Source organism: Blennius ocellaris (genome assembly GCF_963422515.1).
Source record: "Blennius ocellaris genome assembly, chromosome: 7".
NCBI classification, from domain to species: Eukaryota; Metazoa; Chordata; class Actinopteri; order Blenniiformes; family Blenniidae; genus Blennius; species Blennius ocellaris.
In genome coordinates, this window is record NC_137656.1 from 10913316 (window position 1) to 10937885 (window position 24570).

Sequence of the window (24570 nt, forward strand, 5' to 3'; positions counted from 1 at the left end):
TGAGATCTGGTCAATTTAATAGAGCCTAGGTTTATTACCAACTTCCCTTCATTTTTGTTTCTGTGTGACATTATTGATTCACAAGCATGTTATTGCGCACGTGGGGCTTTTCTTCAACTGTGTGCACGTGTACCTTGTGTGTGCACGTGAGCACGCTGAGCGTGCTCGTGTCCAGTGTGCGTGGAGAGGTCTGTAGAGGGATATTAGTCACGGCCATGTGGTAATGGGCCTCATTTTGCTCTCATTTTCATCTGCGGTGGCCATAATGAGGGGTTCCATCTGCCCCTTCTGATCAGGGCAGGAAACCCTGTAGGGGGAAAAGACTGAATAGCTGGCGATGTTAGCCAACTTTTTTGTTAATGACATACTTGTCTTTTCTTAGGAAACACAGTTGGCACATTGTTATTGATTTGGTTCTTAAACGGTATGAGTCAACTGGATTCCACATTAAGAGAGCTTAGAAAAGGTCAACAGGCATCATATTAAAATTTTTCTCAAACCTTAGTGGAGTTCTGGATATGTGGATATGTTCAATAACATGTGGCTTGATTAAAAAGATGTCCTAAAGAATATGATTAATTTATGGCACACATGCATCAAAATGAGAAAATGACCAACTGCTTTAGCTATTGTACATAATCTAGTCAGATTCGAAATGTGAAGTGTGTTCTTTTATCTGAGTTTTGATGTGTGCTTTAGAATAAAGCATTTTTGTGTAGTTTTACAAATCGCATCCTTTTTGGTGCAGATCTGATTAGGTCCTGTATATTGTAAATGTTTACATAGCTCTTCCTGTGGATAAACAGATCCCAAAACTGTTGCTGTCCGGAATTCTTGCCATTCCAGCTGAATGTGTTCTGCAACACACTATTTTTAACTTTGTACTGCTCCTGCGCACCTTTGTGTTTATTTGAGCGTACTCTTTTACCAGATTTACCAGACGAATTAGAAATATTTAAATTGGTATTGTGATCATAGTTTGATTTAAACATTAGCATATTGATTGCTTTAAACAGTCCTAATGATTTTAAGCTTTGCAGTTTTAAGTGTGCATGTCAAACGTGGTTAAGCGTGCTCGGTCTGTGCAAGGAGGTTCAGGGTGAACATGCATGTCAGAGGAGGAGCATCTCTGTGAGCCACAGATTCAGCAGCATAGGTGGACAGTGAGTCATCCTCCAGCTTAGTGTGCTTCTGCCATCTCATTTGCACCTACATGGCAATCTGGATCTTCCAGTCGATGGTACATGTTACTGTGAGAACAGGTTTGTGTTTGTGGCTGAGGAAATGTCAACAACAGCAGGTTCAGAGGAACATCCTGTCTCAAAGAGGCTCTGCAGAGAAGGGATGCTCTGCTAAATGTCATCTGTCAAAATGTACAAGGTTCAGTTTACTTCACTTCTTTCGTATCAGAAAGTGAGCTTGCATGATGAATATTTTATTGTTGTTGGATGATCACTTTGTTTAGAGAGAGACATTCTTGCTTACTCCCTCTGGATAATCCGATTTGTTAAAGACCATTTACAAACATTGATATGGCATAGCTCGTTTTGATCAAAAGCCGCTCAGAGCAGCTACTAAAAGGATATTGCAGGGCTGCTTTGACACAAGAACAGAGATGTCGGCCCCAATTTTTAGGAGATAATGTAAACCCACAAAGACGCTAACTGAGTGTGAGTGCTGACTGAAATCTCTTGTGTTGTAATGAGGTGCAATGTTGATGGCTCGACAGCGGAGGTAGTAGTGGTAACTGGAGCCCCTGTGGGAGAGTAAACAGTGGGAAGAGCACGATCAAAAGCCTCTTCGGTTGGGTGGGGCGTGCAGGTGGTGCACATTACTCTGCCATGGAAGACTTTGGTAAATAGGGGATGGGGAAAAGAGAGAAGAGCAAAGTGGTAACAGTTTCCCTTTGTTTAGTTTAGTTTTGGGTTTTTTTGCATTTTCAGTGGGTGATTGTTAATTTGTGGTCAGTAAACCACAAACTGAATTTACATTTCAGTCATTCTTTTGACACAAGAATATATTTAAAAGAGCAAGTTTTCTTTCCGCCATGTCTGGTTTCCCTCTGCTGTCCATATTTTTCTCCTTAACTGTTTCTTTAGAGTTTGACTAGTGCCCATGAAATAAAACATATCCTCAAGTAATGGTGTTTTTATCGCATCCATGTTGTTGTTTCTTCAGTAGGATGTCACCACTTTGCAGTAAATTCTGCCATATTTGCCAATGCAAACTCCACCCCTGTGCTGTGTTAAACACACATCTGGTTTTCCCTCTTCTCTGTCCTCAAGTCGCCATTGTGTTCTCATGGTTTATGCTGCCGGCGCCCCTTCCGTCTCCCCGTACTCTTTATCTTGAATGACGTTTCTTACTACCTCTGTCTCCCTCTTTCTGGTTCTGATTCTCTGCCCGTGATTTATTGGCAATGAATCAGGGATGAGGGAGGATGCCGGAGGAGAGATAGGGACATTCAGGGAAATGGCTGTTTCCGGCCAGACTTCACATCAGGATGGGAAATGGTTGGAAGACAAGTGTGTGCGTGCATGTTTTTGTGGACTGTGTGTGTGTGTGCGCGCGTGCGCGTGTGTGTGTGTGTGAGTGTGTGTGTGTGTGTGTGTGTGTGTGTGTGTGTGTGTGTGCGTGCGTGCGTGCGTGCGTGCGTGCGTGCGTGTGCGTGTTTGTGCATGTTTCTCCATCATTAGAGAATCTAGAGATTGACTAAAGACTGCTCTGGTGTGGCGTCATTGCCAGGTTCAGCCCTCTAATTGTATTGAACTAAAGCTTAAAACAAGCTTTGCGCACCCTTTGAAGTAAATACAGTGTGTGGAAAATGATCTGTTGTACTTTTCAAGTATTGTTTAAATGGCAGCAAAATGAAACTATGAAGGTCATCATGTGTGTAGTCAGTTTATTTTATTTTTTTTTGCGGCTCTGGTTTGACGTGTTAAATTCGTTCACCATCTCCTCATATCTTGATATTGTCAGGTCTGATTTTGAGGCCTGTGTTGTAGCGAACAGGATTTTATGATGTGAAGCTGAAAGCGGAGGCGTTGTTCATAACATTGATTGGCATATAAACAGGTGGGGTGTAAAACATGACAGCATTGGAAAGAAAAAAGGAGCCACTAACAGCAGTTGCAGTATCTTCTTTTTAAACCTTTTCTTTAAGCCTGGCAAAGATTTGATAATGAGGTTATGCAAAGTGCTTGAACAAGTTATTCTTGGCAGAATGTCAATGCTTCAGCAGTAGGATGTAGAGTTCAGATGAGGTGAATGTTGGATACCTGATATTTCACGGTGCGGTCAGTCTGCTAGTACCATTACAATAAAAATAAAGGTCACTTGATGTCAGGCTTTTTCAACAAAATGATTGCAGTCAGTAGTCTCAGAGAAAATGTGTGAAAATCCTTGAAAATCTATGAACTACTTATGGAAATATTAATGTACACGTGTAAGAACTCCTGCTTAAGACGGCTGAACAGGGTCATAGACTGACTACGTCTACATGTCTCTGACATTCATAGTTAGCCACATGCTGTAGCTACAAAAGAATCTCTTCATCCCTGTGAAGAAATCAGACCCTTCAAGGCTTAGTGCCTGAGCTCGGACAGAGAGAGCGGAGAGGCCAGGAGCGAGTCAGGGGAGGAGAAAGGAGAAAGGGTGAGTCCAGGACATCTAAAGAGACAGTCGAGCCGGAGCAAAACAACAGATCAATAAAGGTATCTTACTGGCTTTGTCATTTTCTGCAGCATCTGTTGTTGGAAAGTGCTGACCAAGAGGGACAGATTGTGTGGGAATCAGGGGATCAGTGTGGCAAACAACTCCTGTTTGATTCACCGCTTTCTCACACTGGCTTTGCATCAATAAGCTGTTGATCCAATGCAACCTGCCAATAAAAGTTTACAGTCCACGTGTGTGTGTGCTTGTTTGAATAAATATTTAGGGATGTACTTTTTGTTTAGTGACAAATCCCCCATTAATCCATCAATCCAAACAAAGTGTTTCTGCTTACACACAGCTGCGTGTCCGTTACACAGGTAGCTGAGTTTAGTGTTTAACTTGAGCTGCGATATCACAGGCTATTTGTTTACAAAATGAGGTGAGTAAACGCTACACGGCGTTTAAAGAAATTTTTTTTTAACAAAATAGAGTAGTTGTCAGGTGAAATAAAGCTCCATTAAATGATAAGGATTTTAAAAATTGAGAAAAAGTTTAGCCAGTGCAAAGTGTTTGCAATGGTAAGATATATGTTTGGAGTTCAAAGGTGAGGAGATGCCTCAATTTATGCTGTGTTAATGAGGGATAGCGAGACGAAAGGAAAGTGAGAGGGAGGGAAAAAGCTAGTGAGCGCTTGTCTCATTTATCACTCAGCAGCAGTTCTGTTTTTGGGTTCATTTGAAGCTCACAGCCTGTCTCATCTCGTCCGGGGACTCCCTGCCGTCTGTGTGTGTTCGTGTATGTATTTGTGAATGAGGGTGGTAAACTATACAAAAAGGAGGGCGCATAGACATCAGCAGTCAGGGCTGACGATGCTGACAAGCTATTTCATGACAGGCGTAGTTGCTCAGATGTAGTGCTTGGGCCTTCGGGATTTTCTGAAGAATGGCAATGTGCACCCACATGCACAATTCTCCCTCAAAGACCCTCGGGGATAAATGAAGCTGTTCATAACCTTGAATCTAACGTCTGACCCAACCCAAATCGATTTTTGTAACATAAAAACAGGTCTCAAAGAGGTGAAGCTCCAGGCTGCCTTTCCAAAAATACTGTCACTCTTAAAGTAAAGTTGAGCCTCATAAAGATTGATGTACACTTCCACACAAAAACAGATCCATTAGAATGATGGCGGGGTGAGGGTTAGTTATATAGATCAAAAGTCGCTCCAACAGGCTTTCCACTGAAGTGGTCGGAAAGAATACGTACACACACACACACACACACACACACACACACACGCAGATTCTGAATCCCAGAAGCGTTTGAGTGTCATTAAAGTGCAGCTGTGTTTGTCTTTCCAACACACATGGAAAACACATAAGGGATAGAGAGAGAAAAAGAGCGAATACCGAATATGTCAGACACAATATGTACAAAAACAAGTACTGCACTTTGTCACTCACACAAATTCACAATGTTCAGTTTGGTGGGCATTAAAAAATAAATTAAAAATGTTTTAAAACTCAAGGTAATGGCGTGCTATAAAATGCAGCGCACCGGTGACACTTCAGCCAGATATTTAGCATGCAGTCATTTTCAGATCTGGGCTGGGCTACACAATGGAACAGGCTTTTTTAGTGGTGGGAAATGAATCAGTGCTTTTCACATAAACTCGATTTAGGCGTCACCTCGTCTCTTTCATAGGTACAGTACGTAATGTGTTTGCGCCTCTGTGCGTGTGCGTGCGTACGCGCAAATGCGGTGCTGAGTGCTAAAACATCTGTCTTTCCTGGTAATGACTGGGGCAGCCGACAGAGCCCTCAGACAGCCCTGACGCACTTGGCCTTGTGGGAAACACACCAACGTGCATGCACACAAAGTAAAGTCAGCTGTATGTGCTACCAGGACCAACGATTAGAGAAATCCCGGCATATGAAGGCAATAATGTGACCCCGAAGATCTGATGGTGAGCGTTTGAGGTACTGTCATAGAGCGAGCCTGGCTTATGATCCCTTCATTTGTCTGAGTCGCAGTTATTCATGCCATGTGAGTTGGTTTTTCTCCCAAATACAAAACTGGTTTCACTTTAAAACCACAGCAGCTTTAAGATTATCCTAAATTCTTGAAGAGCAGAGACAAATTGATGGTCTAACTGTGATTTTATGAACTGGCTCGTGGCCAACGTTCGTTTTGTTCACATTCTCTGAGACTGACGCCACACAGGCGGATGAAATCTCCTGTCTCGAACCACTTGTTCTTTATATTAAAGAAAAACACTCCTTGAGACTGACATCTCCATTGCCTGTCAAAATGCAGGCTATTTATTTGATTAATCAATTACTTCTTAACTGTTTCAAAAGATACAAAACGGCCTATTTAGGTTGGTTAAAGAGGTAAAATAGATTAGATTAGATGGATGGATAAATAGATATTCAGCCACTCTTGCAGTAATCACAATAACAGCAATGAATAAAAATAAATATGTTTACAGACAGAACTAAACCTTAAATTCTACATAAAAATAAATGCACATCCGATATTCTTTGAAGGGATCTCTCGAAACCTTTCGGGAGATCTGGAATCCCCTGCTGAGTCATGTGAAAAATATTGATCTAACCCCTGTAGTTAGCAATGTGACCTCTTGAGATGTCTCTCTCTCCGTTCCTTTTACCATTATTATTATTATTGTTAATTTGTTTTTACTTTATTTTATTACTATTTTTGTTTATTTATTTTTATTATTTTTATTTTTATTTTTATTTATTTATTTATTTATTTTTTTTTAATTGTCTAAGATTGTGTGTGTGTGTATGTATGTGTGCGCGTTATGTTGTGCTGTGTCGATTTCTGTTGGCCAATACCGGGTGGGCTGGGGGGTGGTGGGTTAAACTAAAGACACTTTACCTTATTTTATAGACATTATGTCAAGCTGTCAGTGTTTTGCCTACTCCTATGTACCCTTTTATCTTTATTCCTGTAACTGTTTGGCACTGATTGTAAATTGCTGTTTTTTCCCCCCCGTTTCTTTCTCTCCTTGTTGTGATGCTTAGAATTTGTCTGTTGAAAAACCTAATAAAAAAATTGTGAAAAAAAAATAAAAAAATAAATGCACCTCCACAGTTAAACAACAACTAACAAAATATGTCAAAATATTTACAAATGGATTACCTACAATCTTAAAGTTAACTACACTGACAAATTACAGCAAAAGATTTACAAATCTGTAAGAACAGAAAAGTAAGAAACCAAGCGTAGCAAAGTACTGGTGTGGCCATAAAGTCAAGTAGGCGCCTGGTGCCTGTGTTTATCACACACAGGCTGTGTAGTCAGTGTGTAAGTCAGCTGTTGTCATTCCTCCCGCCCTCCCTCCTTCCAAACATGCTTGCCAAGGACAAAAGTATTTTCCTTATTCATTCTCACAAGATAGAAAACACTCATAATTGAGAAGTTGGAGCGAGGGAAGGCCTGGTTTAATGCTTGAAATACCATGAATAATTGATTGTCAAATTAGCCATTGATTGTCTTCTGTTGATTAATTAACGACTTCACCGTGAAAGAAATCTACTTGAAGCCAAATACTGTAGAGGCATCCAAACTCCTTCAATTACCCGGATTAAAAAGCGCTACAGAGACAGAGACAGTTTAGTGATGAGCATGTTAAATCATGACAAAGAAGTAGCGATATTTAACCTGCCAGGTGATGACAGTGTTAGACAGACGGTCTTAATCTCCCCAAATGTCTTGTGCAATATCAAATAAAGATGGGCAGATGCATATAAAATTGTAAAAGTTAACAACCATACGTGATATGTGAATAACACCTTCTTCTCCAAATTCCTCAGTCTGGAGGACCATATGTTTCAGAACTGAATGTGGTCTTATAAAAAGGGGAAAAAAGTAGAGGGATCGTCTTCCTGGCGTTTTAAGGCAAAGTAAACAACAAGTTTTGAATTTCTTTCCATCTGTTTTTCTATTGATGTCTATTGATGTTCTCCTATTTCATCTTTCCTGCTTCTGTGGTGTCTTTTGTTCTCTAATATTTGCCATTTTTATGTGTGTTTGCGTGCGCATGACTCCACAGCTGTGTGTATCTGTCTGTGTAGCAGATATCTGGGTTCAGTCCATCCTACATACCTCTTGTCAGCTTAGACAGCTTGAACCCAGCCAGCTTGGAGTTCACCCATGAGACAACACACACACACACACACACACACACACACACACACACACACACACACACACACACACACACACACACACACATCGACATACAACCACAGGTATACATGTTCCACACACATGAATGCAGCACATGGTCATGCAGACTTTGATTAGAAGAATCCAGCCGTGTCTCTTCCTGATCCTGACCTTTCTCTTTGATAGCTCCAGTTATGTTATCTCCTCTCTGCTACCTCCTCTTCCCTTCTCGCTTCTCTCCGCCACTCCCTGTTCATGTCCGACTCTCTCTGCTGGAGTCGTCCCATCTTTCGTTGCGCTTTTTTTCTCCTGCTTAGGCTCAGCATCTCTCTTGCTCAGCGTATCTTTCAGCGGCAGTTGATGTTATCGCTCCACACTGGAGGTCACTGGTGCATGTTTGTGTTTTACCCCTATTATTGTTATCATCCACCTGAGCCCAGCTTGGATGGGAAAATCTTAGTAGGTTGTGCGTGCGCGTGTGCGTGCGCACTGGTGCTGACGCTTTTGTGTTTAGCGTTGCACGCTGACATTTAGAAACCTAACCGCCACAAAATGGCACAGTGAAATTCAATTGCATTAGCTGACAAAAGCTTGCGAACCGCTTAGTGTGTGCATGTCTTGTTAATAATTGTTATGATCAAGAGTGATGTCCAGCACTGGTCACATATAGCCACAAACCCTTCAAAGAACGACAAGTTTGTATGAAATTTAACCACAAACTACCCACTGTTCTCAGCCTCCCAGGATCGAGTTAAAACAAATGACATAAGGAAATTAAAACTGAGCTATTTTCAGTCTTACCCACAGATCACGCTTTTGTACTTGTGTGTTCAGGGACTGGGAAGCTTACTGTGTGTGTAAAGGCATTGAATGTACTGTGAGAGATATTGTTTCATATGTCTTGGTACTGAGCAAAAGGGATCATTTCACAATGAGTAGTTGTTTTTGTTTTCTTAGAACCATGTTGTTGGCGTACATAAATTTCACTGAAGTGAGATATAATATCAATCATCACAGCACTGGAATTATATTACAGAAATATACACACAGCAAAGTTTATTTATCTTTGATTCCAGTCAAAAGTCAGTTTAAGTACTTTCTAAAAACGATCAAGCACCACCAGCATATTTAAAGAGATTAATCTTTAACTTGCACAATATATGAACAGCCAGAGAAATGGTATAGTTCGAATTTGTAAACTGTTAATAGGAGTTTCTCATCTGTGCTTTGCTTCTCATTCATTTCTGTGACTGTTTTCCAAACTGCTTACAAGTATTTATTGTCTGTGATGTACATCACATGCACTTGTAGATATTCATATTTCAGAATTAGTACAATAATAAGCTTTAAGCTTGAAAAGCTGACGTCACACTACAAGCACGCAATACTGCATGTCATCTGGCTCAGTGCTCATAAAAGCTAGTGCTTAATCAGCTGGCTGATCGGAGGACAGTGGACTTTAGGGAGAGGGGTTCATCGCGAGAATGGAGCTAAATCATTATTTCAGACAGGCTGATCATATTATTTTTTTCTGTAACAACCATTTTGTCAGCAGATTTGGAACTTTAAAAACTATTTAGGGTGCTATCATGACATGTTAGAGTCCCAAATTGCCCACTGCAATGATGAGTTTTCAAAATAGCTTTTATGATGCAAGTATAATAATATTAAAGACATGATATGTCTGTTTCAGTATGTTGTTTCTCTCTTTTCTATGGAATTTCTGAAAATGAAAATAAAAGTGGAAAAATCTGGAGGTACACACAACGACAGCATTCAGAAATGTTTCCCCCCATACTTTGCCCTTGAGTAGTTGCACAAAAACCAGCCTCTTGTGCCTCTGTTGTTCACCATCCCTTTCTTTTCACCTCTTCCTTTGTCTAAACTGACATCCAGCTGTTTGGATGTGTCACTGGAGCACAATTGCTACAGATTTTTCTCCCTCACACACAAACAGCCGATCTTTTGTTCTATTGCTGTTTCAAAGGCCTCTCTCTTTCAAAGGCGTGCGGTCGGCGCAGTGGCAAAACACTCCACAGCCGCCGCAGAGACCTGGTTTCAATCCCCGGCTGTAACTCCCCTTGGTTGTTTAGAGCACCTGCATGGAGGCCAGTTGGTTCTAAGAGGGGCCGTTATAGCCTTCCGGTGAATTCACTGCTGGCAACAAAATGAAAAGAAAACTCTTGTCAACCTCTACTTCCCCAGATCAACACAAGCACAAGCAGTGACAAGGACTGTCCTACTGGGGAATTTTTTTTTTCTTTTTTTTTCTTTTTTTTTGCAAAATGGTCAAGAGTGAAAAGACCAAAAAGAGGCATGAAATGGGCACATATTTGATGTATTTGATGGGCTGCTGTGCCTCCATCTGAGACGCGGCGAATGAAATAAGGAACTGCTGGTGTAGGAGGAATGGTAAGAGGGAGGTGAGGGAGCCATTCACTGGAGACACTAAGATTTGTGGTTTGCGTCAAAGCAAAAAGTGCCAGAGATTAATTAAAGTTCCCCTATATTGGAGGTCTGTGTATGTGTGAATGAGTATGAGTCAGGGTGGTGATGAGTAGGAGAGAAAACATGTTAATTGCTTTCATGATCATTGCCAAATTGCAGGGACATAGAATTTTACATAAATCCCCCACCTCCAGCAGAAACAAAGAACAAAGTTTTGAAGTGGCAAAAGAAAAGCTAAAAAATGAACAGAACCACAGCGCTTCATACATGCTCTCTGAAAGTGCACACTCTTGGTCACTCTTGTGGATTGCAGTTGATTTCCCCCCCTCAGAGCAACTAGTCCTTCCTCACTGGTGGGCTCTCTGTATGTGTTTCTTTTAGTTTACCCCCTGACTCGCAGCAACCCATGCTGTGACCCCATGCTGCTGTTTGATTGGCTTGAGACTGTGAAGTTGAAGGCCAAGATGGAAGATGGGAGTAAGAAAGGATTCAGCTATGAGGGGCTACGGATCAACCAGCAACTGATTGAACGCAAAAAAAAACACACACAGACTACAGAATCAAATGTGAGCCATGTCGATCCACTCACGCAGGCCCTGATCTGCAATGCAGGGCACTTTACTAAAATTGTAAATCACTGTAAAAAAAAAAAAAATGTTGTGTCTGGTACTTTTACAGTCACAACAAATAAACTGAAAAAATGTAAGCATTTTTAGTTTTTATTGTGATAATTATGGCTAAAAACGATTGTGAATATCTGATTATATGAAATAATACCTATAAAAGGCTTTTTAAAAAATTATTTCTATGAGATTATAAAGAGCAAAAGAAGAAAGGCTATGGGACAACTTTTACATTCCATGTCCTCCTTGCTTATTCGGCTTGTTTGTTTCCCAGATGAGCTCTGTTGATTGGCAGTTTATTATAATTGATGTGGATATTTGTTTCTTATTATGCTTGTAATGACATTGGTGAGCATTTCTTTGCTTGTTGTCATCAGATGTTTGTGTTTGAAGATACCTTCACTAAACAGTAGATCGCAACACTTATTAGGAATGCAAGTTCAAAACTTCAAAGGCTTTCCACCACTTCATCGTCTGTCTTCGTCTTGCTTCTACGGTCCGCATGTGCCCGACTCTGACAAACTATGTGTTTTGACTCCTGATTAGAGTGGAGACTGATTGCAGCAGCCGGCTTCGTAAATGCACAAACATATATAGCCTCATTCTGCCGCCTGCAGACGCTACTGCTGTTGATTAGCGTGACTTTCAAATTGGAAAACAAAGAACGAGTGCTATTAACGATCGAATTACCGATCGAATTACCGATAGACGACGGTGGCTGTCGGTCACCGAGGTCGTCGGCTTGTTACTGGCTCTATTTGTGAGATCATAGCTGGGCTGCGGTGACAGCAGGTGTGACATCACTCGTAGCAATGATGGAACACAACAGAAGAACAGCTCTGTTGCACGAGTCGAAAGGGCAGCATGTGACTCACAGATAACCTTTCTTTATCAGTGTTTGCGCCTTCCTCTGTGTGTGTGTGTGTGTGTGTGTGCGTGCGTGCGTGTGTGCGTGCGTGTGCGTGTGTGTGTCTTTGTACAAAATCTATGTCAGCAGGCCATTTTTATAATGTCTTTTTAGACCTTGTGATGGCACAGTGTTGCAGTATCATATCCCTGCACTGAATAAATCTCTTCTTCTCTTTCCACTTATCTTCATCGTGTCCTCTCGTTACTGTGCTACCTTTTACTGAAGTCCCACCCGTGTTCCCACACATGTTCCCACACAGACTGCTGCTAATGTACGAGACCTGACGATGGGGTGAGATAATTAAACTAAGTCAACCTGCTTTTTCACTGCCTGTGAAGACTCAGTCTGATACAAACATTATTTAATGCATTTTATTGCATAAGGAAGAAGTAAAAGCTAACGAGCAAAAATAGTAGAAGAAAATGATCACTGGCTCAGAGGTTTTCCAATACATGAACAACTAATTGCTAAGAGTTCATTTTCCCAAGAGACAAACATTTTCTTTTATATCATTTGGATTTCAATTATTTTCTCCTTGATTGCAGTTTCATTCCTGACCATCTGCCCTGTTCGGAGGCGCATTTTGATTATGTGCAGCTGTACAGAGCAGTTACGAGCTGATTAAAAGTGCACGCATTTGAGATGATAGTCTTTCTGTCTTGTCTGTGGAGAGAATGCTAACAGCTGCTTGGTGCCCTGTTTCTCCTGAAGACTTCGGGCAAATAAACGTTTTGGCCTTTAAATCAAGCGTAAAATAAAGACGGGACCAAAACAGATAAAGGAACCAAGGAGGGGCTTTTAATTGGAGCGGGCGGACATGGCGTTTGCGCCGGTGAATGAAACAGTCAATAGGAGTTGGTATGGAGACCAGGGCAGCAGACAGTCATGGAGACAGAGGCAAAAGGGAGGGATTTGAGTGAAAGAGAATGAAACCTTAGTACCTGAGGCGTGGGCTGAGGCCTTTAGCTGCTGGTGCCAGAATGTGTTTTTACGAGCCTGCGGTCAGACAGGAATAAAAGGCAGCCGAGCGGCTGAATGGCATCACACAGACACACATGGACGCATGCACACACATGATTCAATGGCCTCTCAGAAATCACAGTTTGGTTTTATAATGTCACAGTTAGTCAGTGTCTCCAAACCCCATAATGCAGTGTGACTGAACAAGCAGCACATTCTCCCCAGTGGAGCGGAGGCAGCGAGCGAGGGAAGGACGAGAGGGGAAATGAGAGAGGAAAAGAAAGCATTAGCAACATTTCTGTACTCCTGTTATATCAATTCAAGTCCATTTTATTTACTATGGACCAATTTCACGAATGACAGATTTGATTTAATGAGTTTTATGACAAATAAATATCTTTATTGTTAGTACCTTTTACTGTAAAGTAAAAACTCCAAAACCTCTTTAACTCTCCGATGACAGTAACATATACAAGCTGCCCGGATTTACTTTGAATTCATGGCTGTAATATTGTCAAAAATGTGTCCCTTTTTCCACAAGATAACTTCAACTTCAGACATATATGACCGGTATTTGATTGCACTTTGTATGTTTGAGTACAGATGTGCAACACACAGGTGAATCTGGTCTGTGATTGGATAGTTTTGGCGACCACCGCAATGATGCAAACCTCTAGTTATGTGGTTTCTTTAAGTTTTTGTCGCAATGATAAATGGTCCATGGAATTATTACTGTGAGGAGTGTGAGAGCTTAGTTGAATGTAAACACACTCATTTGCTTACACTACTGATGATGCTGGTTTATTGTTTGTATTGTATGTTTAATATGTGAAGATAAACTGGCAAATAAAAGTCATGCTGCAAATTGTTGCAAAGTATAGATGAAAACAGATGGTAGAGGAGCCAAAAATTGAGGGGGGTTTTTTTGTCGTGCAAACGGGAGTAGATACGTGGGAGAGTGCAGGGAGGATGCAGTTAACAGAGGTTACCTGAGGTCTCTCTCCCAATGAGGTGACTTTAAGTGGTGTTTTGGCTCTTGAAGACAGCAAAAGGCTGAAGAAGGAGTGCAGATCATAAGCTTGTTATTCACGGGGATATGAGGGATAAATGAATATTTTGAATCAATTTAGCACACGCATAAAGGGTGCCTCAGAAAGAACACGGCTCGCTCTCGTATGTACTGTACAGAGTGAGTGGTGCTAAGTGCCGTTGCCATGGAAATACTGAACAAGTGATGGATTGTTGGAAAGGCACAAAAAAACATTTAAGATTTGTGTGTGTGTGTGTGTGTGTGTGTGTGTGTGTGTGTGTGTGTGTGTGTGTGTGTTTCAAAGTTGAAAGTACCTTTTTCTTCATTTCACTCGATTTCAGAGATAACAGACCGTCCTCTGCAACTTTTTTTTCATCTTTCTTTATTGCAGCTTTATCACAATAGAGGACGTATTGTTATTTTAATAAAGCTCTGAGCTTCTGTGTGTGCATATTGCGTTCAAAAAAAAGAAGAGCCTCACTTCTCTTTTGCTATATATTATGCAACAACAGAAACTCAACTAATGTTACTAATGCTGCTTGGTCAAACACGCACGCGCGCGCGCGCACACACACACACGCACACACACACGCACGCACACACACACACACGCACACACACACACACGCACACGCACACACACACACACGCACACACACACACACACACACACACACACACACACACACACACACACACACACACACACACACACACACACACACACACACACACACACACACACACACACACACACACAATGTAGCTACTTCCTGCTGTCGACTCTTTCTATCCATTACTCCCTAACACTCATTTTCTCCAATTCTTCCCACTCACTGAATGTGCATACTGTGTAGCCAAGCCTGAACACACATCTGCATATAAAACCTTGGCTACACTTTATTGCATTTACAGTTTTAGTGTGTTCACCATGTCCTGTGTTTACTTATAACTGTGTGCCATTCAGCTGTCAGTCACTTTGCCAAACAATGTTTGCACATATATGTGTGCGCGTGCATGCATGTGTGTGTGCGATTATTCTGCGTGAGCTTAGAGGTCAGTGTGTGAGGAAGACATTTCAGCAGCATATTTCCCAGAGGTCTCTGCAAGGCGCTGCTCAATATACTGTACATTTGGAGTAACTGTCGGTGGTTTGGGCAAAGGTGGAGTTTGTGTGTTGCTGTGGGCTGTTTTATCTGTACTTGTCTGTAGGAGTGAAAACAGTCCTAATGCGTGTGTCAGAGGAAGAGAGACTGTATTTTGTATCTTTCACCATTAACATTCCTCAGCCTCGAAAGACAGCGCAGGAATGAAATGCATATTTAAGCTGGCCAAATTCTGCTTCAAATACGTGGAGATATTTTCACGTGAGTCACACAGAGAGAGAGAGAGAGAGAGAGAGAGAGAGAGAGAGGGGATACAGTTTCCCCCTCTGCTCTGCTTTCAGCGCTGTACTATTAAAGGCTATTGTTACAGTTACCCATGACCCAGTCATGGCATATGGCTGTATGTGTGTGTGTGTGTGTGTGTGTGTGTGTGTGTGTGTGTGTGTGTGTGTGTGTGTGTGTGTGTGTGTGTGTGTGTGTATTTGTGCACGTCCTCGCGTGTGTGTGCTTTGACTGTCCGTACGATCTGTTTGTAAGTGCTTGTGTGCCATTCCACCTCAACCCATTAATAAGAGAGTACTCAACCATTTAGTTCACCCTACCCCCCCATAATTACTCTCTCCTCCTCCATCTCATCTACCCACATGCACACTCAATTATACCAAAACTACCCCGAAAATTTTTTTCAGTCACCACAGTTTTAAACTCGCATGATTCAAAATAGGCTGCTGTAAAGAACAGAGCTGCACTGATACCAAGTGTCAGTACTTAAATAGTTGGTTTTTCCCCACTTAACTTTTAACTTGTAACAGTTTTCTGACACCTGTATGTATTTTCCTACATCCGACTTCAACCGAGCATGTGTTTTTAAAGATGTGGGATGAGGAGCTCTCCATCATGGAGATTGAACAATAGTGCGCCCCTCCTCAATTTGTCTCAGTTACGCTCATGGTGAAGAAAATTGTGGGAATGTGTTTCACCTAATGTAATTAATAGTTTTACTGTTCACTTATTTCTTTATATTATGATCCTTTCTGAGAAACCCAAGGGGAAAATCATGCAGGGAAAAGGAATTAGGCCCCACTTTGGAATCCACTTACCTAAAAAGGACTGGACAATAACACATAAAACTGTAAAGAAATAAAAATGTACTCTGAAAAAAGGCTCAAACGGAATGCATCTGTTACAGAAGAACTGAACTGAATAGCAATGATGGTGGAGCAAAAAGTCATTTTCCATTCACATCATTGTGGGGGAGAAAGGTTTAAAGTTGTCAGCTTGAAGAGGAGAAATATGTTTTTTTTTTTACTTTTATACTTTGAGACCATTACAGCTCTTGTAATGTATAACTTTCAGTCAGCCCCACTGCACAGTTATTCTCAATTTGACATTTCGACCTCACATGAGTGCTGACAAGTTTGCAAATGTTCTCAGTTGGGCTTCACTGTGACAGAAACTATGCAAAGGTAGGCTAACACTTACAAAATCAGTGTCCTCAAGCTGCCCCAGCTACTGTAATATTTTTAGGGTCACTAATAGTCTGCGTTTGCTCTGCCAGATTTAAAGTGAGCTCAACCACTAAGACTGGTAAACAAATCATGTACATCAAAGGATGGAAAGCGCAATTTTTTTCTTTGCAGTAAAATGAGAGTATATAAAGAAGTCCCTCAGTACAATACTGGTGTGTATTTTTGTACTAGAACATGAGCCGGTTCGTTGCTTTTTCTGCCAGGGATTTCACCATGGAGATGTTGCATACAGATAGTTATACTCTGCTCAGTGTGTGTGTGTGTGTGTGTGTGTGTGTGTGTGTGTGTGTGTGTGTGTGTGTGTGTGTGTGTGTGTGTGTGTGTGTGTGTGTGTGTGTGTGTGTGTGTGCGTGCGTGCGTGCGTGCGTGCGTGCGTGCGTGTAAAATAATGGGAAATTGGTTCATCATCATTGACCAGGAATTTGGTTTTGGAGACACTGGTGTAGACATATTGATTACTGCCATAGCAACATACATGCACAACAGGAGTTCGGAGGGCGTGTGTCTTAAAGAGAGAAGTGTTTTATTGGTGAGGACGTCTCACTTTTCAAAGGGTGGAGAGCAAGAAGGATCATGGGTGGGCTCCAATGAGAGTCTTTAGATTTGGAGACGCCACTTCAGAAAACACTCAGCCCTCACAAAATGGAGGAGGAGGGATGGAGAGAGAAAAGAGTCAATAGAGGGTGAAGGGGAGAGACTGGATATCAGATTTTCCACAGAGTTGGAATGTGTGTGTGTGTGTGTGTGTGTGTGTGTGTGTGTGTGTGTGTGTGTGTGTGTGTGTGTGTGTGTGTGTGTGTGTGTGTGTGTGTGTGTGTGTGTGTGTGTGTGTGTGTGTGTGTGTGTGTGTGTGTGTGTGTGTGTGTGTGTGTCAGCAGTGGTAGTAATGTTTAATTTGAGTGTTTGCCAGCTGGAGTCTGGGTGTTATTCTCTCAGCTCCAACAGCTACATGCTGAAATGCTTCCTGGTTTCAGGTCAGAAATTTCCCAGCAGCACTGAGAGCATTGTTTTTCAAAATAGCTACAAATGATAGGATTTTTTGTTTTTGAAAGATGGTACAAATTTGTTAAGGCCTTCACGGTTGCTTTTACCACAGTTAAGAGTGAAACATGACGCCCCGTCTCCACTCTCTCCCTGTTCTTCCGTGCTCTGCTTCACTCAGTCATTCACACATGCTTCATACTTGTTTTCACGTTGGTCTCCACGGGCCCGTCAGCCATTAATTGCGTCCCAGACTGGGAGCAGATAGAGCGTGCGGCTGGGAGCACCGGGCGCATCCAAGAGAGAGGCAGGCAAGGCTGGGCACAGCTGTCCCCGGAGGAAGACGTCACTCCCTCATATCGCTGCCCACATCCATCCTCAGGATGAGCCCCTAAACTCACCGCTGAGTCCTCGTCTTCCCTGAAGATGTTAGTCATCGCAAGAAAATAGGTTGTTTTTCATCAGTTCCACCTGAGGATAACACAATCAGTACATGCTCCACAAGCAACACTGAGGCATTTCCTGAAAGTCTCCTCAGATGTTTTGTCTCCGACATCACTGCAATCTTATAATCTATAGAGAATAGATGTCCCACAGATCATCCTTGTCTGACGAGATGTGTTCCCAAACATTTCTCCCTTTATTTTTTGTTCCTCAGCAATAACATAGCGTCAACAAAGACAACTTCATTGCTTTGTTTCACTTCACATTCTTTCCTCAATTTTAATTCGTAACATTTTCTCTTTGTCTGCTCGCCTCTTTTGTAATATTTCCCAGTGGTACAGGATTCACTTGATTTACCATATTTATTTAATTACCGTGTCAGCTCTGTTTTATTATTCCACCGTTTCCTACGTTAGAAAGTGCTGCATTAATTGCCCGACTCGTATTGATATGGGTTTTCTTTTTTCATCAAAGCTCTCATGGCAACGAGAATAAAATGAAACTTGTGGGGGAAAAAAAATGTAAATCTGCGTGTGAGTGGGCGAACTGTATCATGACATGTAAAATGATTCCGTTATTCACTGATAATTTTGCAAGTTTGGTCGTTTAAAGCTGCCGGTGTGCGAGGAGTGTCACTTCCTTTGCTCATAAAGCTCAATAATATGTCTCAATATTTGTTGCGAGGAGAGCCCTGGCATTAGTCAGCACTATTAAATATCATGAACTGCCTTGTCTCCCCAGTTGACGTCGGACCAGCTGGTCATGCTTTTGGAGCTTTTGTTGGAGGAGCCGGAGCTGAGTGTGGCATCGATGCGCACTTTGCAGAGAATCTACAGTCTGCAAACGCGTGATGCTGAGGTAAGAACGCACACACACACACCACACACACACACCACACACACACACACACACACACACACACACACACACACACACACACACACACACACGCACGCACACACACTCAGAAAAGAGAGCACATGTATTCAGTCTCCTCTTCTAATAAAAGTGGGAGGCTTCCTCTCCGCTCACATCCCGAGCCGTAGCGCTTAGTAATGTGTAGTAAATTCTGCCGTAATAGCAGCTCTCTTCTTTACAGCTGCCATTACTGACTAAATCCCACAAGTATTCACTTCATGTTTTAGTGCCGCACAAAAGTTCCTTAATGGCACTATTAACAATGTTTTTGTGTTTGTGTTCTTCGGCTCTTTGTGTGTGCTTATGTTTGTATACAGCTCCTCTGTTTACTGGACTCAACCGCCGGTTAATTGTTCTCGCTCACATCCATCATTAACATACGGCTCGTCTCGAAATGAACCATTTAATGTCTATAAACTTTTTGTTTTGTTTTTAGTTTTATTAATGATATGAGATTTTTTGTTTGAATGATACTGTCTAGAATTGGACTTGCAGCTGGCAGGTGGTTCCTTTATTAAACTGTATTAAGTCCAGGTGGCAAAACTGTCATTTAATGACTTTTTTTAAATTATTTTTTTGTATTTTTAATGTTCATAAATAGTTCCTCCTATTTTATTTATATGAACGGTTTTGATATATTTGATATCTTTGCTCAGGCAAAAACGTAAAGTTTAGATTTTTAAAGCTCAGTTAAAATGTATCATCACAATGTACCATGTTTTACCCTTTGAATAACAAATTATAGTTTTGGTGAAATATTCTTGTAATAATAATTTTTCCTTTGAGAGTACTTATGTATATGTTACATGGATTATGTCTACTTTTACTTCTGCAACACTGTAAACCACAGAAGACAATTTCAGTGTTTATTTTTTGATTTCTTCTCCTGATAGATTGTTGCAGGTACTTTATTTCTGCCTCAAAATGTTTTTTTCCCCCCCATCTTTAAACGGGTAAAGTCATTTTTTTTTTTTGTTTGATGCCATTTCTTTGAATGATCACTTCCTGAGCATCTTAAATTGAATAAACACGGCGGTGATTATGCAGATTTGCAGTTCCCACGAACCTGGACTCACTTTCAAACAGGCGAAATACATCATATATACGAGGGTTATTTGCATAGTTCTCTGAAGCTGGAAGAGTTGACTGTAGGAAAATAACAGAAATCTACATCAAGAATACCAAAATGTTGTTGCATGAGGCCCTTTGTCTTAATTGGAGCAGTTGCCCTGACTGTCACACATTGAAGCCCCTCTGTGTTCGGCCCGGGATCCAGCTCCAGTTTCAAGCCTCTTTAGTCTTGATTTCCTGGCAGATGAAAGCAGGTTTTCATCTGCAATTTCCAGAGAGGAAAGAAAAAAAGTTCAGTATTTGCTAAAAATACACAGGGCTATTACGCACATGGCCACGCATGGGAAACCACACACTTACCACACACATACACTCACTCACACAAACTCACACACCTGCACGCACCTGTCTGAAGGCAATGGCCCAGTCCTAATGTTAGTAATCTCATTCAGAAGAGGTTAATCACCTACGTCTTTCCATATAAATGTGCCCATTTGTTCTCCTCCCTGTCTGGAGCTATTTCCAACCCCCCCTCCATCCTCGTCTTACTCGGGCTTTGCTTTGTCTGGCTTTCTCCTCGATGATTGACGATTGATCTGTTTAGAATTCTTGGATAAATACAGGACTGAGTGCAGCTCGGCTCCTGTGGCCCCCTCCAAGAGAGTGTGAACCTGTCAGGGTGGAAGGTAGTGGGTGATAGAGAAGGCTGTTATGACTTCTGAGAGACAGATAGTCGATTTCTCTCAATGCGTCATGAAGCGACTGATCGAATATCTGGGAAAAATAAAGACTGCTTTTCACTTATCTGCCATCCTGCCTGTCCTGATGGTTTAATGCCAAATGAATTCAAATGTTTGCATTGAAAGAGCTGCAGAACATTCAATGTTTAGGTTGTCATATGCATGCTATGCTGTTACATCTGCTTTCACCACTTGTTTGTTGTGTGCTAAACATGTCTCACTGCGAGAAAAGCAGCAGTCTGACTGAGACGCTGCACACTAAAAGTGAAAAAGCATCTTGTCTCTGGGTTAAAATCACCATGAAGGCTTGGATCTTTGTGCGCGTGCGTGTGCGTGTGTGTGCGTGTAATTTGTGTGAGCCTCCTTGAGAGGACACGTGCAGCTGACCACCTGTAGATGTGCGGTCCGCCTGCTTTGCCTTCAGTGTCAGTGACCATGAATATGTGCGTGAGACTGCGTCTGGGAGCCGGGAGCATGTGTTTGCATGTATGAGAAGGATTGCGTGACTTTGGCCCACTTCCGTTCATATGAGGCTCATGTGATGTGTGACATGTTCACGTGAGGGAGTTTGTGAGAGCGCATGTCTCTGTTGGCCAATCACACAGGTCTCATTGTGTAAACGTGGTGTTCAGGTTGGGATCAGCCTCCACCGAGGGAAAGATACCCAGAATGAACCAGGGACTGACTTTAAAAAGTAATCTTGAGTTTATTTGTAGACTTTAATCAAACTGACGCTCTCAAAGGGCTTCTTGTGCTTAGATTAGACCGGAGACTACAGCAGCTCGTCGTGAGCACGACACTCCCGCTGTAAAAATGAAAACCTTGGGAATTGTCACTGGGGAGGAAATCCCTTCCAGGCTTTGTAATGCCACTGTTAAAACTAGATAGGAAAATAGCTAGTGCTACATTTAGATCACGTAGTGGTGAGCAAACATAAAAGGAATAGAGAAACTATAGAAACAAACAGCTAAGTTAGTTGATCAAAATCCTTTTTTTTAATTCTTTGAATGCTAGCAGACACACCCACTGTCCTTCAAAATGAAAGCAACGCACAGTTTTTCAGTTCTGCTGTAAATTCTATTAAGTGTCCTACTTTAATTCCCTTTGTCATGTGAAAATCTTATTTAATATCATCTGAGTAGGTGAAGACTTCCTAAACTCCAAATTGGGAACCACAGAGATAACTAATGATCCAGACTGTAAGACATGTCAGAAGAAACACATTTATTGAAATTTTTTTATTGGAAACATTCCATTGATTGCAGTTCATTCATTCTTTAGCAATAAAAGGATAAATGTGCAATATATCTGACAGCCGTGCTGTTTACATAAGGCCTTTGTTGTTGCTAATATTTTTCACCCGCTGACATATCCGTACACAAATAAGAATTTCAAATACAAAGAAACAGTTGGCTTGCTGCACCCCATGTTGAATAAAATGTACTTGAGGCAACGTTTCTTACAATGGGACAAAGCAGGAATACCTATCCAGCTTCTGCATGCCTGCAGCTTCATATTTCTCAGACAGACGCAGGGTGGAGACGCTCTCTTCATCTAATCCTCAGGAAGAAAAAGAATAGCTTACAGAATGCTGGTATGCAGGTCAGGTCTGTTACAGGTCAAGGCAACTGTAAAAGTTGCATCTTCACTCGGGCACGCTTCTCGTGACAATGGCGACTGCATGAGTGCATGAGTCTGCCTTTGTAGGTGCGAGCATTTGAAGACTTTTTTGTGTTGTGAGAGGTAATAGTGGTGGAGATTTGTGTGTGTGTGTGTGTGTGTGTGGGGGGGGGGGGGTCCAGTAATAAATGAAGGAATGTCACTGTGTAATTGCATGTGCTGTCAGAGAGAGAGAGAGAGAGAGAGAGAGAACAAAAGGAAGCAGAGTAACAGGGGGTAAGGAGAGGTGCAGCAGGCAGCTGCTCTGCCCCAGGGCTCTCCCCAGGAATGTAACCCAGCACAAGGAACAGCTGCCGGGTCTACGCAGGCCAGAAGGGCAGGGCTGCTACTAAAGTGTACACATACTGTTCATACACACATTCATGTGCACTCCTATGATTACAGACACACACTAGTCCATGCTCTCGCATTGGAACCTAAAAACTCTATTTTGGCTCTAAACTTGACGTTTGCTTGCTGTAGGATTCGTGCAGGCGTACAGAATGAGGCTGGAAATTTATTGAAGCTGGATGACTTTAAATTTGGATGAAAGAGGAACTAGAAAGCTCTTGTGAGACCAATTAAAGTCATGTTTATTTAGTAGGTTGCAGAAGTAATGTGAGGATTTAAATGTGCTTGTAAGTGGAGTGTTGCTCTGTCTCCATTTTAATGCTGCTTCATTTCTGGCACAAACAAACAAAAACCTCCCATTAGGAGTTTGTACTAGTTTATAAAAAAATAAAATAAAAAAAGCACTCAGGTACACTTGACTACTCTCTAGAAAATTAGTATCTGTGAAGCTTCTTTAAGACGTCCAAATGGATTCATTGAACCAGAAAAAAATCCCCTGTTTGGTTACTGCACTTTTCAAAGGACTAGTTTATTATCCAGTGTGTGGAGACAGTCATGGAGAGGGCTGAAACACCCACAAAAAAAGAAGAAAAAAGATAGCCAGGGGAAACTGTAAGGCTTTAAAGCAGTGATAGAGCTTTAAAAGATTTTTCAACTGGAAATTTTTTTATCGCTTTTCTGTCTCTTTTATCACCCTCTGTCTGTCTCCTCTACAAGAGTACATCCATATTCACGTGCACAGACTCGCGGCGTGTTCACGTGCACGCTCGTAGCAGATGATGAAGGATGATGGTTGAGGCAGGGACAGAGCCAGCCTCTGATCTCTCCTGTAACCGCGGCAACAGAGCTCCTATTGATCCTCGGGGAGAAAGGCCAGGCATTGGATTACACACACACACACACACACACACACACACACACACACACACACACACACACACACACACACACACACACACACACACACACACACACACACACACACACACACACACACACACACACACACACACACACACACACACACACACACTCCATTTTTAGACATGAACTTCTAGATTGTATAATAAAAATGCAGTTTTTGTTGATCCTCAGATTGAGCTGCACCCTCCAGCCTGTCAGATGAGCTTAACCATCTGTGACTCAGTTGGTACTAAGAGTTATTGGTTCAATCCCATATTCATATGCCAAAGTGCCCTTGGGCAAGGTACTGAACCCCAAATTGTTCCCAAATGGTTGAGTCCCCTGCATGGCAGCCCTTACCATTAATGCCTGAATGAGTGAGTGAATGTGAGATAAAACTATTTTGTGTAAATAGACACTTTTTAACATATTTTATCGTACAGAAATATCCTATGGAAACATCTATATCCTTCCCTATGTCCTTAAATTCTCAATTATATGTTTTTTAAAGATTCTAAACACTTACTATAACTGACGAATGCTCAAAATGCAAAAAATCCTATAAAGGATTAAAAACTTGGGTATGTGCCGGTGCAACTTGATTTCCACTTGTGTTTTAATTCCATTCACATTCATGTTTCATGACTTTACTAAATGTATTTACTTTTGTTGCTACCTGGAGTGGGAGGTATTAGCTGTTATCTTGTGTTCGCAGCTTCATAACCAAAACCTATCCAATAAACATTCTCTCTACAGAAGCTGGTGCATTTTTACCTGTTCGCCGTCTTACTGCTATATTTGCTTTGATCTCTTGTTCTGAAGTTGTTTTGCCGCTTTTTTTCAAAGGTTTGATACAAATAATTGTTTTTAGCTTCATATGTATTACAATCATTTGTACTCCAATAACCATTAGTTTCTCTTTTTGTGTCCAGGTGAGACATCGTTGGTGTGAGCTGATTGTCAAACATGCCTACGTTCAGGCTTATGGAGACGTGGAGCACTTCCTGGTTCAGGACCAAGTAAATACAGCTGCTGTGTTTCGTCCTGTG

At 41.6% G+C, this 24570-nt stretch overlaps 1 protein-coding gene across 1 annotated transcript in view; it reads left to right on the forward strand.

Annotated features, from left to right (window-relative positions):
- aopep (aminopeptidase O (putative)) overlaps positions 1–24570 on the forward strand; it is a 76051-nt gene that overhangs the window by 42630 nt on the left and 8851 nt on the right. Inside the window, 2 exon segments of the mRNA XM_080498958.1 lie at positions 18621–18737; positions 24454–24540. Coding sequence (XP_080355084.1) covers positions 18621–18737; positions 24454–24540 — 204 coding nt within the window.